Source organism: Heloderma suspectum, chromosome 1 (genome assembly GCF_057233095.1).
Source record: "Heloderma suspectum isolate Gila_16-S chromosome 1, 16-S_ref, whole genome shotgun sequence".
NCBI lineage: Eukaryota > Metazoa > Chordata > Lepidosauria > Squamata > Helodermatidae > Heloderma > Heloderma suspectum.
The window spans coordinates 185,669,576-185,684,968 of NC_139458.1; the positions used below are offsets into that span (position 1 = coordinate 185,669,576).

At 41.4% G+C, this 15,393-nt stretch overlaps 2 protein-coding genes across 4 annotated transcripts in view; one reads left to right on the top strand and one right to left on the bottom strand.

Annotated features, from left to right (window-relative positions):
- The first annotated feature begins 899 nt into the window (after nucleotides 1-899).
- KLHL41 (kelch like family member 41) lies at nucleotides 900-11,281 on the top strand. The gene is made up of 6 exons (XM_084812317.1): nucleotides 900-2,013; nucleotides 4,780-4,937; nucleotides 5,224-5,331; nucleotides 8,680-8,865; nucleotides 9,772-9,918; nucleotides 10,943-11,281. The coding sequence occupies exons 1-6, from the start codon at nucleotides 904-906 to the stop codon at nucleotides 11,052-11,054; spliced, it is 1,821 nt and encodes a 606-aa protein (XP_084668443.1). The 5' UTR covers nucleotides 900-903; the 3' UTR covers nucleotides 11,055-11,281.
- A 1,044-nt stretch (nucleotides 11,282-12,325) lies between these two features.
- Nucleotides 12,326-15,393, bottom strand: part of FASTKD1 (FAST kinase domains 1) — a 54,409-nt gene continuing 51,341 nt past the window's right edge. Inside the window, exons 15-16 of one of the 3 annotated variants that reach the window (XR_014784640.1) lie at nucleotides 14,319-14,703; nucleotides 13,544-13,711 (exon numbers count right to left, since the gene is read on the bottom strand). Coding sequence is in view for 2 of the 3 variants with exons in the window: in XM_084812288.1 (XP_084668414.1) it covers nucleotides 14,614-14,703 (90 nt within the window). In the remaining variant the exon portion in view is untranslated. Of the gene's footprint in view, nucleotides 14,704-15,393 lie in introns of all 3 variants that reach the window. The other 2 variants (XM_084812288.1, XM_084812299.1) reach the window with 2 other exon arrangements.

A 15,393-nucleotide genomic window follows, 5' to 3' on the forward strand; every position in this document is an offset into this window, starting at 1 on the left:
GCCATCCTCATCCATTCAAAATTGGAACTTTATATTGACTTAAGTGGTAGCAGAACTGTACCTATTGTGTGTGATCAAGTGAGTATGTAATGTGCTTCCTGGAAGGTTATATTTTTAACTTGATTCCAGCAGAAACTCCTTCACCATTCTTAAGTCCATTTTAGGTCTTAAATGATATGAAACATACATCCAGCCTGGCTGAGCATTCATGTCTAGCCTGCATGTCAAGCACTCAATGGATCACAGATACAGTTTAAATGTGGTAACTTTGAGACTCAATCCTGGTTATTTTAAATCAGTGGACACTTTACCATTGTGTAGTGAGCAAGTATATTAACAGGCCCAAATAACTTTCTAGTTGTATTCAACAGACATTTAACAGGAATTTGTTTTCATAGGCATATACCCTGGCTCAGTTTCTCTGAATCAATCACCTTTTAAATGGTTTTGAATGAATCTGTTATGAATGGCCATCATAGTTTCATCTACTGACTTCCATCTTTTTAGAACATGCTTGAGAGTATTAAGATCAATGTTTTAGAGATCTGTTTCATAGCAACTACCTTTGGACCTAATTCTGTACCTTTGCTAACTCAGGGCTCTAACTATACTCTATAAGTAATCTCAGTGATTCAGTGTGTGTAACCAAGTAAAACTGATTCCCTAGTGACTAAAAGCAACAGTTGTTTCTTTCAGCCCATGACAGCTGCAAACTCCACTCTTCTTTCCACACCATCCATCCTAAATTCCACCTTGTGAAAGTCTGTAGCTATATTTAGCTGGCAAGATTAAATTACAGAAACTTCAAGCTGGGCGAAGCACACTGATCTGCCTTTTTCAGGCAGACCCGGGTACCAACAAGAGGGCTTTCTGTTCTACCTCCTTGCCTAAGCCTTCCACATAATGGATTCCCAAAGAGAACTCACTGAAGAGCTTCGACTTTATCAATCGACTCTTCTTCAGGATGGCCTCAGGGAGCTTTTGGAAGAGAAAAAGTTTGTCGATTGTTCCCTAAAAGCTGGGGATAAAAGTCTTCCGTGCCACAGATTGATTCTGTCAGCCTGTAGTCCTTATTTCCGTGAGTACTTCTTATCAGAGCAAAGTGAGGAAAAAAAGAAAGAGGTAGTCCTAGACAATGTTGACCCTGTCATTCTTGACATGATTGTTAAGTACCTTTATTCTGCAAGCATTGACCTCAATGATTCTAATGTACAAGATATTTTTGCCTTGGCGAGCCGCTTTCAAATTCCCTCTGTTTTCACTGTGTGTGTTTCTTACCTTCAGAAGAGACTTGCTGTTGGTAATTGCCTGGCCATCCTTAGATTAGGTCTCCTCCTTGACTGCCCAAGACTTGCACTGTCTGCCCGTGATTTCGTGTCAGACCATTTTGTGAAGATTTGCAAAGAAGAAGACTTCATGCAGCTTGCCCCCCATGAACTCATCTCAGTTATTTCGCCAGACAGCTTGAACATTGAAAAAGAGGAGGTGGTTTTCGAGGCTGTAATGAAATGGGTGAAGACAGATAAAGATAATCGAGTGAAGAGTCTCGGAGAAGTGTTTGACTGTATCCGCTTTCGCCTGATGGAGGAGAAATATTTCAAGGAGCATGTTGAAAAGGATGATCTAATCAAAAGCAACCCAGATCTTTCCAAAAAAATGAAGATTATTAAAGATGCCTTTGCTGGGAAATTGCCAGAGCCTACTAAAAGTGCAGGAAAGTCGGCCAAAGGAGAAGTTAATGGAGATGTAGGGGATGAAGATTTACTCCCTGGTTACCTAAATGATATTCCAAGGCATGGAATGTTTGTCAAAGACCTCATTCTTCTAATCAATGATAGTGCTTCTGTGGCTTATGATCCTACAGAGAATGAATGTTACCTGGCAGCGCTGTCAGAACAGATTCCCAGAAATCATTCCAGCATAGTCACTAAACAAAAGCAGGTCTATGTAGTGGGCGGACTGTATGTGGATGAAGAGAACAAGGAACAGCCTTTCCAGTCATACTTTTTCCAGGTATAAATTTCCTGTTTCTTTGGTTAGTAGTTAGTTGCATGTGCTAAAAACATAGCTTCTGTGTGTATCTCTGGCATGTAACTGTTTTGGTTCATCATCCCTCAGTTTTTAGAAGTTGTATATTCTGTCATAATTATTTAGAGAACTAAAGATACTTAAGGTGCAATCCTATGGTTGTTTAGACAGAAAAAGTCCTACAACGGCCAGCATTCCCCAGCCAGCACTATGCATGTTTTCTGTCTAAATATACATAGGACTGTGCCCGTAATACTTTATCCCATAATCCTGTCATATATCCTATAATTTCACCATCCCTTCTAGACTATGCTCAGTGCTACTACATGTTCTAAGCTTTTCCCAGTAAAAATGTTTTAACATTTTCAAACAGTACCTATTAACACTGTTTTGGCTTCTAAAATGTAAATGTTAATGAAGGTGACATGGTATTGGTTTTATAATAGAAGCCATGGAACTATGTGCACTTTGATATAAAAGCACTGTTCAGACATTGAACTGAATACCAATATGAGGGCAGTACGGTGGCACTCGCTCATAGCCCTGCCATGCTGAGCGCATTTGGTGGAAAGTCTGAAAGAGCCTACTCACATACTGTTTGTACTTGCATAGACTCTTTCAAACCTTCTGCCAAAAGTGAAGAGAGGGTGGGGGCAGAGCCAGTGGGCATGATCCTGCTCTCCTTGCATGCTTGTTCAGCTAAAGATCTGAATGGGTCTAAAATAGATTTTTAATGTGGGCCTTAGTGTCTTGTCTGTCTATACATTTTCTGCTTTGAAGCTCTGACATTTTCCCTCACATTTCTAGTGGGCACAATATCTCCTGCATACACATTACACTCCTCCACTCTCAAGGGGTTCCCCATTCATTTTGCAGTGGAAGTAGATACATATGGACACTTCTTTGTTCTTACAGATCTAATTCCTCCATCCATGTGCAGTCTGGGTACACATAGGCACATAGGAAGTGGCCTTTTACTGAGTCAGATCATTGGTCCATCTAGCCCCATATTGTCAATGCTGACTGGCAGCAGTTCTCCAGGGTTTCAGACAGCATTTTCTCCAGCCGTACCTGGTGATGCCAGGGACTGAGCCTGAGACCTTCTGCATGCAAAGCAGGTGCTATACCACTGAGCTATGGCATTCCCTGCCCCATCTAGGCTTCTAGGTCAAGACATGTGTATTACACTTGTTCACATCAGAAATGTTCTTTATTAAGTACATTACAACAGAATAAACTTTCCTGTCGAGAATTTAATTCAAGTATTAGAAGGCAGGGATGGGCAGTGAGTAAGATTTCTACAATGTTCCATTTTGCATGTAATGCTAATACACAGTTTTGTATTACATGCACAAGCAGTAGTGAGCCTCTGGTGTGGCTGCGAGGAGAGCAGAAGCATCTGCTTCCACTTTTAAGCCAATTAGAATTCCCTGTTACATCTGAATTTGTGGAACTCTGGTTATTTTAAACCATGATTAACCAATGGTTTGTTCACGGGCCAAGATTGGTTTGGTTCTGGCTTGTTGAAGAAACCAGGATCCTCCAGAGTTCTCATACCATGTGAAATTCTGTTTGATTTAAAGCTGGAAGCTGCTATTTGCCCTGCAAGAGGAAACCAAAGAAGTGGTATATGTTCAACAAAGAGCTGGGGAATTTATATTAGAAAAATAGCATGGAGGAAAAGAGCTAAGTTCCTCTTCCCCAGCACCAATCCAATTTCCCCTCAACCTTATGTAGCTGCTTTTAATTTTAAAACTAAACAAAACACAGGAGACCTTGTGTGGGCAGCATGGAGTTGGTCTGCAGGGGCGAAGGGAGAGGCAAAGTATTAATGGATATCTACACCTCGGATGAGTTAAGTATGGTGACAACTGTATTGATTTTAGCTCAAATAGGGCTTGGATCCAGTCCTCGGTCAGCCTGCCTACTGGCCAGTCCCAACTTGGCCAGCATCCCAGGTGTGTGGTGACCTAATTAATGCCTGAGACACCCCCAGGAAAGCCAGCCTGCATTCCGATTGGCTCCCTGTCCCCCCCAAACAGCAGCCCTGCAGGCCGCTGTAGCTCTGAGGCAGGCAGCAACTGGACCAGCCACTCAGTCTCCCTCTCCTTCCCCTCCCCTTGTGCTGGCACAAACGGGGATCCCCAGTAAGTTGGGATCCATTCTTGTTCACAGATCTCCCCTTCCTGCACATAGAAAACTAACACATCTGTGAAAAGGATAGGCTGTTGCCACTTTAAAGGGAGTGAGCATTTTCATCCCTGTTCTTGTGCCCTCCCCATCCACAGAAGTTTGTCATAACAGGGAATTCCTTTTGCAGCGACTGAAATATTTTGCAAGAAGGGCTCCCTGTTTCAGCTCAACCCAGTCCTGAATTGCTACAATCCAGACATAGTTTTACCACCTCTGCAAGAACTAGACCCAAGTAAATAGAGGAATCTTTAGGAAAAATAAATCTGGAAATAGCCACTGGAGAATATAGAAGTGGCAAACATTGATAATTATCAGGGCACAGTATAGCAATTTTCAAAAGATGCATTGGGATCCATGTGTGGTACAAGAGTGTGTGTGTGTGTGTGTGTGTGGGGGGGGGGTTCTCACCAAGATGCTGATTGTGGAGTTTGTGGGATGGGGCTAAAGAGATAATGCATTAAAGGTTTTAATACTGACTTAATGGAGCAGTTTTCACTATATGTGTATCCTTTTTTGCTAAGTAGCCTTTGCTAACGTTTTTTATGAATTTTGAAAAAGCTGGATACCGTCACTTCAGAATGGGTTGGCCTTCCTCCACTGCCATCAGCCAGATGTCTGTTTGGATTGGGAGAATCGGAGAACAAAATCTATGTAATTGCAGGCAAGGACCTTCAAACTGAGGAGTCTCTGGATTCAGTATTATGCTATGATCCCACGTAGGTTGCTTAATGTTATTACTTGATGGCATACGATGGGGTATTTATGTCAGTTGTGTTTATCTGATCCAGTATCTTATTGTTTTTCACTGTTTAAATGGTTTTAGTTTTTGTAGGTTAAATATTTTATATTATGTTTTATGATCTTGTATTGTAGTGTGTATTTCTGTGATAGCTTCAGCATTAGGGTGATTTAGAAATGAAATAAATAACTGATCTTTAGTGAGACTTCTAATTAATTTTCTTTTAAACTTAAATGCCATATTGATGTCCCCTTCCATTCCAGATCAATCAAATGGAATGAGGTCAAAAAGCTCCCACTCAAAGTGTATGGTCATGCTACAACGTCCCATAATGGAGCTATATATTGTCTTGGAGGAAAGACTGATGATAAGTGAGTACCTGATAGCTTCAGAACTGTCTCAAGTTCCAAGAAAAAAAATCTTTAAAAATTTGCACTTGTCTTGGTCTCAAACCCTGGTTAGGATAAACCATGATTATGGTTGGTGCCAGTATAAACCTTAACAGACGTTAAGGCCAACTGGGGAAATTCATGGCAGAGAAGGGGCTGGGGAAGGAAGCTCATGATCCTGTGACCCATACATGCCATTGTATGTTTACTGGCTCAACATTACCATACTGAAGGGAGGTGAAATCTCATCCCATTGTTTTAGAAGAAGGGTGGGGAAGCTCAGGCCTGGGGGCCAAATCTGGCCCTCCAGGGTTCTCCAGATGGCCATGCCCTTTCCCCCCAATCATTTGGCAGTTTCCTGGCTTTTGCAGTTTTTCTCTATTGTAAATGGTTGAAATGTCTTTCCTAAAGTGTAGTTATTAGGAGTGTGAGCTTTTACACTACAATATGCTGAGGTGTGGTTTTTTTTGTATTTTTGGCCCCATCCTCTTTGCCTTCGGCCCCACTTACCACTGGAAGCTTCTCCAAAACTAAATTTGGCCCTCAGGCTGAAACAGGTTCCCCACCCTTGTTTTAGAATTATCCAGGATTTTGGCTGTGTGTATCTACTTTTGTGCAACGCGATAGTGTACATATTGATTTGCTGTAGAACCATAGTGTGGCAACAGCTTGAGAAGAGATGAGAATGTTAAGGTGTGCATTAGCATATTATTATTGCAGGATTAACAGAAAGTATATGTCATAAAGCACAATAGTATGGAGGGAACCATCAGAAAACACTTGTGACTCAATGAATGAGCCACCAATTAAAAGAAGAATGGGTATTTAATTGGGTACAGGCTCAGTCCTATGGGATGCACCCTGGGTACTTGTAAGCCTCTGAATTTGTGGCACCTCCCACTCTGCATTTAAGTTAGATGGGTATCTCCGTCTGTCTAGTGGAGGCTTCAGGGAGGGGGAGGGAAGAAGGCTGGGGCAGCCATAGGATTTCTCATATGGCTGCCGCCCTGGTCTCCTCCCCTTCCCCCCCCACCCCATGCTCTCCGGGCTCTGTTTTCCAAGTGCTCTGTTTTCCAAGTGCAGAGAGGTAGCTGGCATAGTTCTCTCCACACCAGCTATGAGGGGGAGGGGGCAAGGAGTGTGGTTTCTTGGCTCGAAGATCAGAGCCCTGTTTCCAACCTTGTAGCCAGAAACTGAACAACCCTATGTCCCCCAGACGCTGTGTAGGTGCATAAGATTGCTCTTCCCATGGACTGGAATCTGAACATCAGCATTCTTTGAGTCCTGCTGTGGTATTGCATAGGGAAAAAATGATCATAATGTTCACAGAATAAAATGTTTGCTCAAGACTTATACCTTACATTTAAACCCACATTAAAAAAATAAAAAGAGTTTATGAAGAAGTTCTGATTCCTTAGATTGAGAACCTACAGGCAGGGGCTGCCTTTGTTTTGATGGTTCTACAATAGCAATATTTTAGCAACATTTAAGCACTATAATAGGTAATAATACTATAACTAGCATGAAAAAATCTTAGGGCTGAGTATGGTCTGCACTGGAATCTAGTTTTAGACATGAAATTTGGTATCCTGAAAATCTCAATATTAAAAAACAAACCTTAGCCTATTAGCCAAAATCTTAGATTATCTGTGGACAGGATATCTGTGTAAGCTGAGAAAATGGACGGTTATGGTGGTGGACCATTGATTCTAGTACTGGAGAGGGGTTTGTGTGTGCCTTCACTGTCCTGCAAAACTCTCTGTCATTCCTGCATACAAGCTGGTGTGATTCTTTATACTGGACCAGAGCAGTAAGTTAAACTAGCTTGTGATACCAGCCCTGACTGGTGGGGGGGTATTTACCTAGAGTTCTTGAGTCTTTGACAGATGCATTTTCCAGCTTAGATAAACTCTGTTAGCTGGGAAGGTTGGCGAGTTGAACCTGGAGAATTTGACCCATGCCGACTTCGATTTCATTTTCCCTGCATTACACTTTTTCATTGAGTTGACTGTACATAAAATCCAGTGTATTTTCAAATGCTTTTTAAAAAGCATTTTCCAGCTTAGATCTAGGACTTTTTCACATGGAGCTTTTATCCTGCTATTGAGATTGCTCACTCACGGAAGTTTGCAGGTCGTTTAGATGACGGGCACATCCAGAGGTATTTCTTGGTTGTTCCATCTCAGAAAGAACCAGAAATAATGAGCTATTTAAGTCGGGATGTTACATTATTAAAACAGCCATTAGATGGTGTGGTTTCATTCTATGGAACCCTGAAAATTTAAGCTTCCCCTCTCAGCAGTTATGTGGTTGCCCCTGTAAAAGTGGAAATGCTCCACAATGGGAGGACTGTGGGGTTTTCCTTTAATGTAAAGGTGGCCCTAAACTCTGTTAGCTGGGAAGGCTGGTGATTTGAACCTGGAGAATCTGATAATGCAGACCTCGACTTCATTGTCCCTGCATTATACTTTTTCACTGAGTTGACTGTACATAAAACCCAGTGTATTTTAAAATGCTTTTTAAAAAGCATTTTATTTTGATTTTCAGATTTTTACAGTTTTGAACAGACTATAATTTCAAAATAGTTAATCTGAAAAACAACTAAAACAGTGCAGCAGTAGGCTCTGGATTCTGGCAAGATGCAGTCAAGTTACTAAAAAGTATATGTAAATAAGCAACCAATAAAACAGAAAAATTATTTAATTAAATGTTCGGTTTCCACCTTTATTAGTAACACATTTGGATTTCAAATCAAGCTCTGGGAGCCAAAGTGGCAGGTCTAAGAATGCTGAAAATGGAGAAAATGGAGAGCCCGTGGGGTGTAGTGGCAAGAGTGTTGGACTGGGAGGTGGGAGATCTGGGTTCTAGTCCCCACTCGGCCATGGAAGCTCACTGGGTAACTTTGGGTCAGTCACACACTCTCAGCCCAACCGACCTCACAGGGATGTTGTTGTGAGGATAAAATGGAGGGGAGGAGGATAATGTAAGCCACCTTGGGTTCCTTGCAAGGGGAAAAAAGGTGGGGTATAAATGCAATAAAATAAATAAATAAATAGATAGATAAAATTCTCAGGATCTGCAATACAAGTACAAGAACTAAAGCCATAGCTAAATTTCATGTATTATCCTCCAAGTGAATGCCATGGGATTAAGGTTTTTGGTCTATATATCCAGACGTTTTTTCTTTTTCTGTTGGAAATCATTTTTCTGTTGGAAATGTCTAAAGATGACATTGGATGAAATGTGGTCATCCAAGTTTAAATAACTTGTAAGCTGTTGTTCACGTATTTTGTTGTGATTGCTGAGAACTATTGTTGTTTCTTTCCACAGAAAATGCACTAACAGAGTATTCATATACAGTCCTAAGAGGGGAGACTGGCGTGATCTTCCCCCCATGAAAGTGGCTCGCTCTATGTTTGGTATTGCTGTCCATAAAGGCAAAATTATAATTGCAGGGGGTGTTACTGAAGATGGTCTCTCAGCATCTGTTGAAGCATTTGATCTCACCACTAACAAGTTAGTGTATTATCCATTCTCTTTTGTTTAAGAATCTGGTTCAGTGTATACTGCCCTGCCTGACTTTTCCTATTGGTACTTTGTCTTTTTGTTAAGCACTTTGATGTCTTATTAACTGCAGTGAAAGAGTGTTGATTGAGCTAGATCGCTCCTTTCTGCCTACTGGATTTGGGGTTTCTTCTTGCAGAATTACTAGACGTGCAATTCATTGGCCTCTACATTGCATTGCTCCGAAGCATCTCATTCTCAAGTGGCTGTACTCAAAGTTTTTCAGTATTTTAATATGTATTCTCAGTTACCTTATTGTTCTCATAGGATGCACTTGTGATTGATGCACTTGGAAGTATGTTCTGTTGTAATTAATTGGGTGTGTCACAAATTAACGGCTCCGATCGGTGAAGCCTGTGTACCTAGCAGCCCAACCAGTGCTGTCAGTCTTGGCAACACTAGCCACCTGTTTCAAGAGCAGGAGCCTGACTCTGTGGGGAGTGAGGGAGCTTCCCCCCTTCTCTCACTCAGCATGTGATTAGTGTTGTCAGGAACTGTGTATGTAGCACCAAGTACCAGACACCTGATCTAGTGCTGAGAACCCAACGCACATCATCCATCTGTGCTGTGTGACCCTGATCTAGCAGGGGAATCATATACGGAAGCCTGCTTCAGGATGTGCATAGCCCTTCCTGGATAGGGTTGATTGTTTAGAATCACAGAACTGATTGTGATTTTGCAGATTTTCTCTTTCCGCACATTCTTTTGTCTCGTTTCATAAACCAGATGATGCACATTCAGAACCAAGGGCTTATGTCTGCTCTACAGATCCACATACAAATAGAGGACATATTTTAAAGTTGCCTACACCTGCTATGAAGTCATGTTTTAAAAGTGAACATTATATTTAACTTACAGATGGGAGGTTATGCCAGAGTTTCCGCAGGAGAGAAGCTCTATCAGTTTAGTTGGCTTGGCTGGCTCCTTGTATGCTATTGGTGGTTTTGCTATGGTTCAACTTGAAACAAAGGAATTTGCACCTAATGAGGTGAATGACATCTGGAAGTAAGTTCTGTCTGAATATTACTCTTCTTTGCTAGCCTAAGGTCATCAAGGGGCTGGAGCATCTTCCCTATGAGGAAAGATTACAACAGCTGGGATTGTTTGGCTTAGAAAAAAGGCGAGTAAGGGGAGACATGACAGAGGTGTACAAAATTATGCATCGTGTGGAGAATGTGGATAGGGAGATATTTTTCTCCCTCTTTCATAATACTAGAACCCGGGGTCATCCCAGGAAGCTGATTGGTGGAAGATTCATGAAAGATAAAAAGGAAGCACTTCTTCACACAGCGTATAGTCAAACTATGGAATTCACTTCCATAAGATGTAGTGATGGCCACCAATTTGGATGGCTTTAAAAGGGGATTGGACAAATTAATGAAAGATATGGCTATCAATGTCTATTAGTCCTGATGGCTATACGCTACCTCCAGTATCAGAGGCAGTAAGCCTATATACACCAGTTGCTGGGGAACATGGGCAGGAGGGTGCTGTTGCACTTATGTCCTGTGTGTGGGTATCCCACAGGCAGCTGGTTGGCCACTGTATGAACAAGATGCTGGACTAGATAGACCTTGGTCTGATCCAGCGTGGCTCTTTTTAGGTTCTTAAGGGTGTAATCCTTAGGCAGGAGGTGCACTGAGAAGGCCCAAACTGATACACATATTTGAGGATTTCAAGCAGTTGTATTGCCACAGAACAGCAGTAAAAGGTTTGAAAATACCTTCAAACCAAGAGCTTGGGGTGGCACAACATGTTATAGGAGATAATGGGCATCCCTAGCTTGAGTTCACCTTTCCTCTATACATTATGCAGTAATGCTTACCTGTAACATGTAGTTCCATCTTTACATTAGCAATTAAGTTCCCATTTATCTCTGTATTACCATAAAATTGAACGCTTGAAGTATACTTGAAGTATACAGATTATCAGTGTGTCCTTTTTGAGAAAGGCATAAAAATAACTGAGGGATAGGCTGTCTTGCCCAAAGTTCGACCATGCTCACTAAAACGAATTTTTGCCCTTGCAGGTACGACGATGAGAAGAAAGAGTGGTGTGGCATGCTGAAAGAAATCCGCTATGCCTCTGGAGCCTCTTGCCTTTCCGTTGGCCTGAATCTGTTTAAGCTGTCAAAGCTATAAACCGGAACGCTGATTGACTAAAGATGAGGAATATTTTTATGGCCTCTGGTACTATTGTGTAAGCCCACCCTGTACAGAGATTAATAACTAATTTTATTCATTAAACTGTTAATGTATCTGTCTTAAATTTGTATTAACTTCTGTAGGTGTATCTGCCCCCAGTTTTTACTAACAGTTTGAATTTGAAGTAAATTCTACTGTAACATTGAATAAAATTGAATTTGACTAAGAATTAGTCTGAGAGCTTTGGTGTACAGTACTCTCAGGCTTCTGCCAGTGGAATTTTTCCTGTGGTTCCATACGCAAGTACACTTGTTGCCCCAACCACCCAGGTTGCCTTGGTGGCTGAAATACCTTGGATTGTTCCATTTCAAAATAATGTTCACTGTCCTTGGCATAATACTGGCTTGGATCCTAACTTCTGCTCTGTGAACAGAGCAGGTCTTTCTCCTCTAACTTACCTCTGCAGCCACCCCGCTGCTCCACACACATACCACCTGAGGGTTCGGGGGGAGGCCCTCTGGAACAGAATAGCATGTGCCACAGAGGGCTGCAATGAGAATTGCCAAAAAAGAGGGAGCCCTTTGCACAAGTGCTTTCTGTCTGGTTTTCCTGAAACAATACAACCTCTAGAATTAAATTCTGTGCTTGCATTAGAACTCATTTTGAGAATCAGGTTATATAGGAACCACCTCCTTCTAAAGATCACCTTAACTTACCATTAAAACATGGGCTAATATTTGCTGGCCAATAAAAAGTATAGTCCTCTGAGGGTTTGCAGCTCTCAACTATTTGCTGCTAGCATTGGAAAGGGAAGGAAACACCAAGATATAAATGCCTACTATTTCAGAAAGCAGTTTGCATCTCTACAATGGACAAGCAATCTGTGACTGTCACTCAGAATGCCCAACATGCTAAAGAGCCTTGGCTATCATTGTATCTTTTTGCTGTTCTTTCAATAGGTGCATCAACAGACCTGCGGAAAAATCCATATTGGGAAGGGAAAATTAATGTGTGTGTCAGGCTTTTCTGATCTATTTTTAATATACTGATAGGAGTTCCCTTTCTTAATTAAATGCTGTTTAACACTCATGAAGAAACTTCAGCTTGCCAGTTGCAGGAGACGGAAGTAGTTCTTGAACAGCTACAGAAATATAATACCTCCTTCTACTAGAACAAACAAAAAAGTGTAAGCTGGATGTTAAGCAGAAAAGACAGGCTGTGAAAGAGATGTTGCTTGGTGTGATAAAAGTCCAAGGCTGCAGTTTTTTGTAATGGTCTTATGATAGGATGAAGGCAGTTACACAGACTTAATAAGACTGTGCTTGGTACAAAAGATTCCAAGCTGCACAAAGAATGGTTGCTCTCATGTTAGGGATGGGGGGAAAATTCATTCAGTTCACATTTTAGTGTGAATTTAATGTTACACTTGCGAACCAATACGCAAACAAACTCAGTATCCTTCAAAATTTGCACTTCTCTGTAGTTCTCCATTCAAAAATGTGTACAAAATGGCTATATTAGGAGAAAATGCACACAACAATACATATATTAGTGAAAATAATGTAGCATTGTATTAGGAAAACTATTGCCAAAAACATGTATAAGCATTGTAAACAAAATTATGTATTAGGAGAAATGCACACAAAAATCATACAAATTTTCATTAAAAATTTTAAAAAATTAAAAAAATTTTTTTAAAAAAAAATCTTTAAAAAAATTGCCAAAGTTCAGGACAAACTGAATTTAAGATCTCAAAAGTGAGGAACAGAAACCGAAAGACAGATTCATCCCTATCTCATTTTAGGGAAAAATAAAGGCCAGCAGTTATTTGGCTCTGTCTTTTGCATTAATCAGATCGCACAGATCTCTATTATGTACAGGACTTCAACTCTTCTAAATGAGAGACAGTACACAGAAAGGAACCTGGCTATATGTGAACACCTTCATATGTTTGAGCCATAAGCCCCTGCAGCCATTTCTCTTTCCCTGCCAGAACAGCTGTTTTTTTCTTCTACTACTAGGCTTAAAGCTGTAGCCTGCTGCTTTCTTTTCCTTAGTAGTTCTTCACCAGGGATATATAACGCACATCAAATCACTCTGAGGGGCCAGTTTTACATTTTTAAAAACAACTGCACTGCGATCTTAAATGCAGAAGTTTCAATATAACCCAGTGTATTCTTTGTAGCCTGCATTTTTTTTGAGGATTACTAGCTAATTTCTGAGACACTTTTAACATTTGAAAGCACTATACAAATGCTAAATATTTTAAGTATTTTTCTCCATACACTACAGTGCTGGGTCTCTCCCAATCTCTGTTAGTTCTCCTCCTACATTTCATAGCACACCCCTCTCTCCCCAGCACCACAGGGCTGCGTTCCCATATGCCCCCCCCCCACGCACATACAAGTTTTCCTACAGCTGTTACATTTCCTGTTTTGTCTCTGTACTACCACTGTTTCCTCTGAACTCCCAACTTTTCTACTCACCTTTAAAAGTAGGGAGAAATACAATGGGATGTGTTGAGGCAGGCCATGAGCAACTCTTTCAAAACTGGCTGATTCCAAGTGTTAAGACAAGACAGCGTGATCCTTGAGGTAGCGATGGGCTGTGGACTGCATAGCCACACGGTCTTTACTTTAGGAACGTCAGATGTGCTAAAGGGATAGGGAAGCCATGTCTCTTTCCCCCCAAATATACTTACGGTACCAACACTAACAGAGTTGGGGTAAATTTCACTACAGCTTCTTCCAGCCTTAATCTAACTGGGATCCTTGCTGGATCAGAAGCACAGGTACAGATCAGATACACATGCAAATGTAGATGCTCTTTTTCTGTATTGCACTGCTTACCATAAATGTGTATTTGAATACACATCCCCATGCAGAGTCTAGTGCAACTAGTCACTCAAATAACTTTAAAACATGACTACAACTGGATCAAGGTATTAAGGGTTGTTGTTGCTAAAGTGCTGAACAAAAACAACTGCAAATGTAATACAGCCAATTCATCCCTTCGTTTAGACGTTTTAAGTCTCCAAACATTTTTTTGTGCTACCAAATGTGTACTGTGTTCCTGTTTCAGTCTTAGGTGACTTGTGATAGCAAAACTTGGAATTCATATGTAGTTCAAGTTTATCATGTTTCTTTTTAGATGGCTGTGAATAGAAATTAGTCTTCTAGTTTAGCAACAAGGTCACCAAAGCCCCAGGACCCAATCCAGCTCTAGTCATGCACGTTTTGTGGCACCGGATTGAGGAAATACCTGCCCATCTGCATCAGAAGACTTATCCCGTCATTTCAAAACAGATCCAGATGAGCATCACAACGCCGATTCAAATATGCATTCAGCACAGACGGCATGTGTGTAAGCCTGCTTCTGCCCATGGATTGCCCTTGCTGGATTAGGGCACTGGTGTGTGTTTTAATGCCACATTAATGAGATCCATTTTGAAAATATTTCACTGAAATGATCATAAGATTGAAAATATTAAATGTTCCATGATAAAAGTCCATATAAAATAGCTTCATGATTGTATGCCTTCTCCACGCAACAATAATCAAACCCTTTCAAATATTTTCTTTTTTAGATATTCTGTCCAAGCATCCTTTGCTGACAGTTCCATGGAATTCCATTCAAAATGGGGGATCTGAAAGAAAATACCATTATTTAACACTGTGAATATTTATTTTCTTTACAAGAATCTACAGTATTGGTCCAATGATGTGGCTACTTTTAGATTTGATTGCAAGTTTTGGAGGAGGGACAGAATATTCATTACAAGTGTGAGACCTTGCCCCAGGCCAGGGGGAGCTATAGCCTGTGATACTGATTCTGAGCCAGATGAGTAAGCTGTAGAGCCAGGCCCAGCCATGGGAAGCCAGGCGCCTGAGAACTCAGTTCTACCACGCCTCCCGCTGGCTTATGAGCTGGGATGGGGTGAGATGCAGGATGCTGATGTGGCTTATCTTCCACAGCCAGGAGACATGACCTTGACAGATGCCCCTGCTTGTTGAACAGGGACGTCTTCTGTGGGAGCAGGGTGGCAGGGGAGGTCTCCGCAGGAGAGGGAGTTTCGGGGGTGTCTCCTTTGCTGCATTGTTAGTAAAAGACGATGTGTCAGAGGCATCCAGTGAGGTGCAGCAACTGCCTGAGAGCCAGGACTCCCTGCCAGGATCAAATCTCTGACAGTGATCTTTAGAAGCCCCTCCCCTGCATTTAAGACAGGGCAACCGGCAGTAGACTTTGCTGGAAACACTGTATTAGTAACACGGAAAGCTTCCTGCTTAACTGGAACTGTGAACTTATTGGGATTTATTCTGCATGCTGAACCTAGGGC

Coding starts and splice junctions, on each gene's coding strand:
- KLHL41 (XM_084812317.1), top strand. CDS start 904: ATGGATTCCCAAAGAGAACTCACTGAAGAGCTTCGACTTTATCAATCG. Junction 4,938..5,223: donor GTATTATGCTATGATCCCAC/GTAGGTTGCTTA, acceptor CTTCCATTCCAG/ATCAATCAAATGGAATGAGG. Junction 5,332..8,679: donor GGAGGAAAGACTGATGATAA/GTGAGTACCTGA, acceptor TTCTTTCCACAG/AAAATGCACTAACAGAGTAT.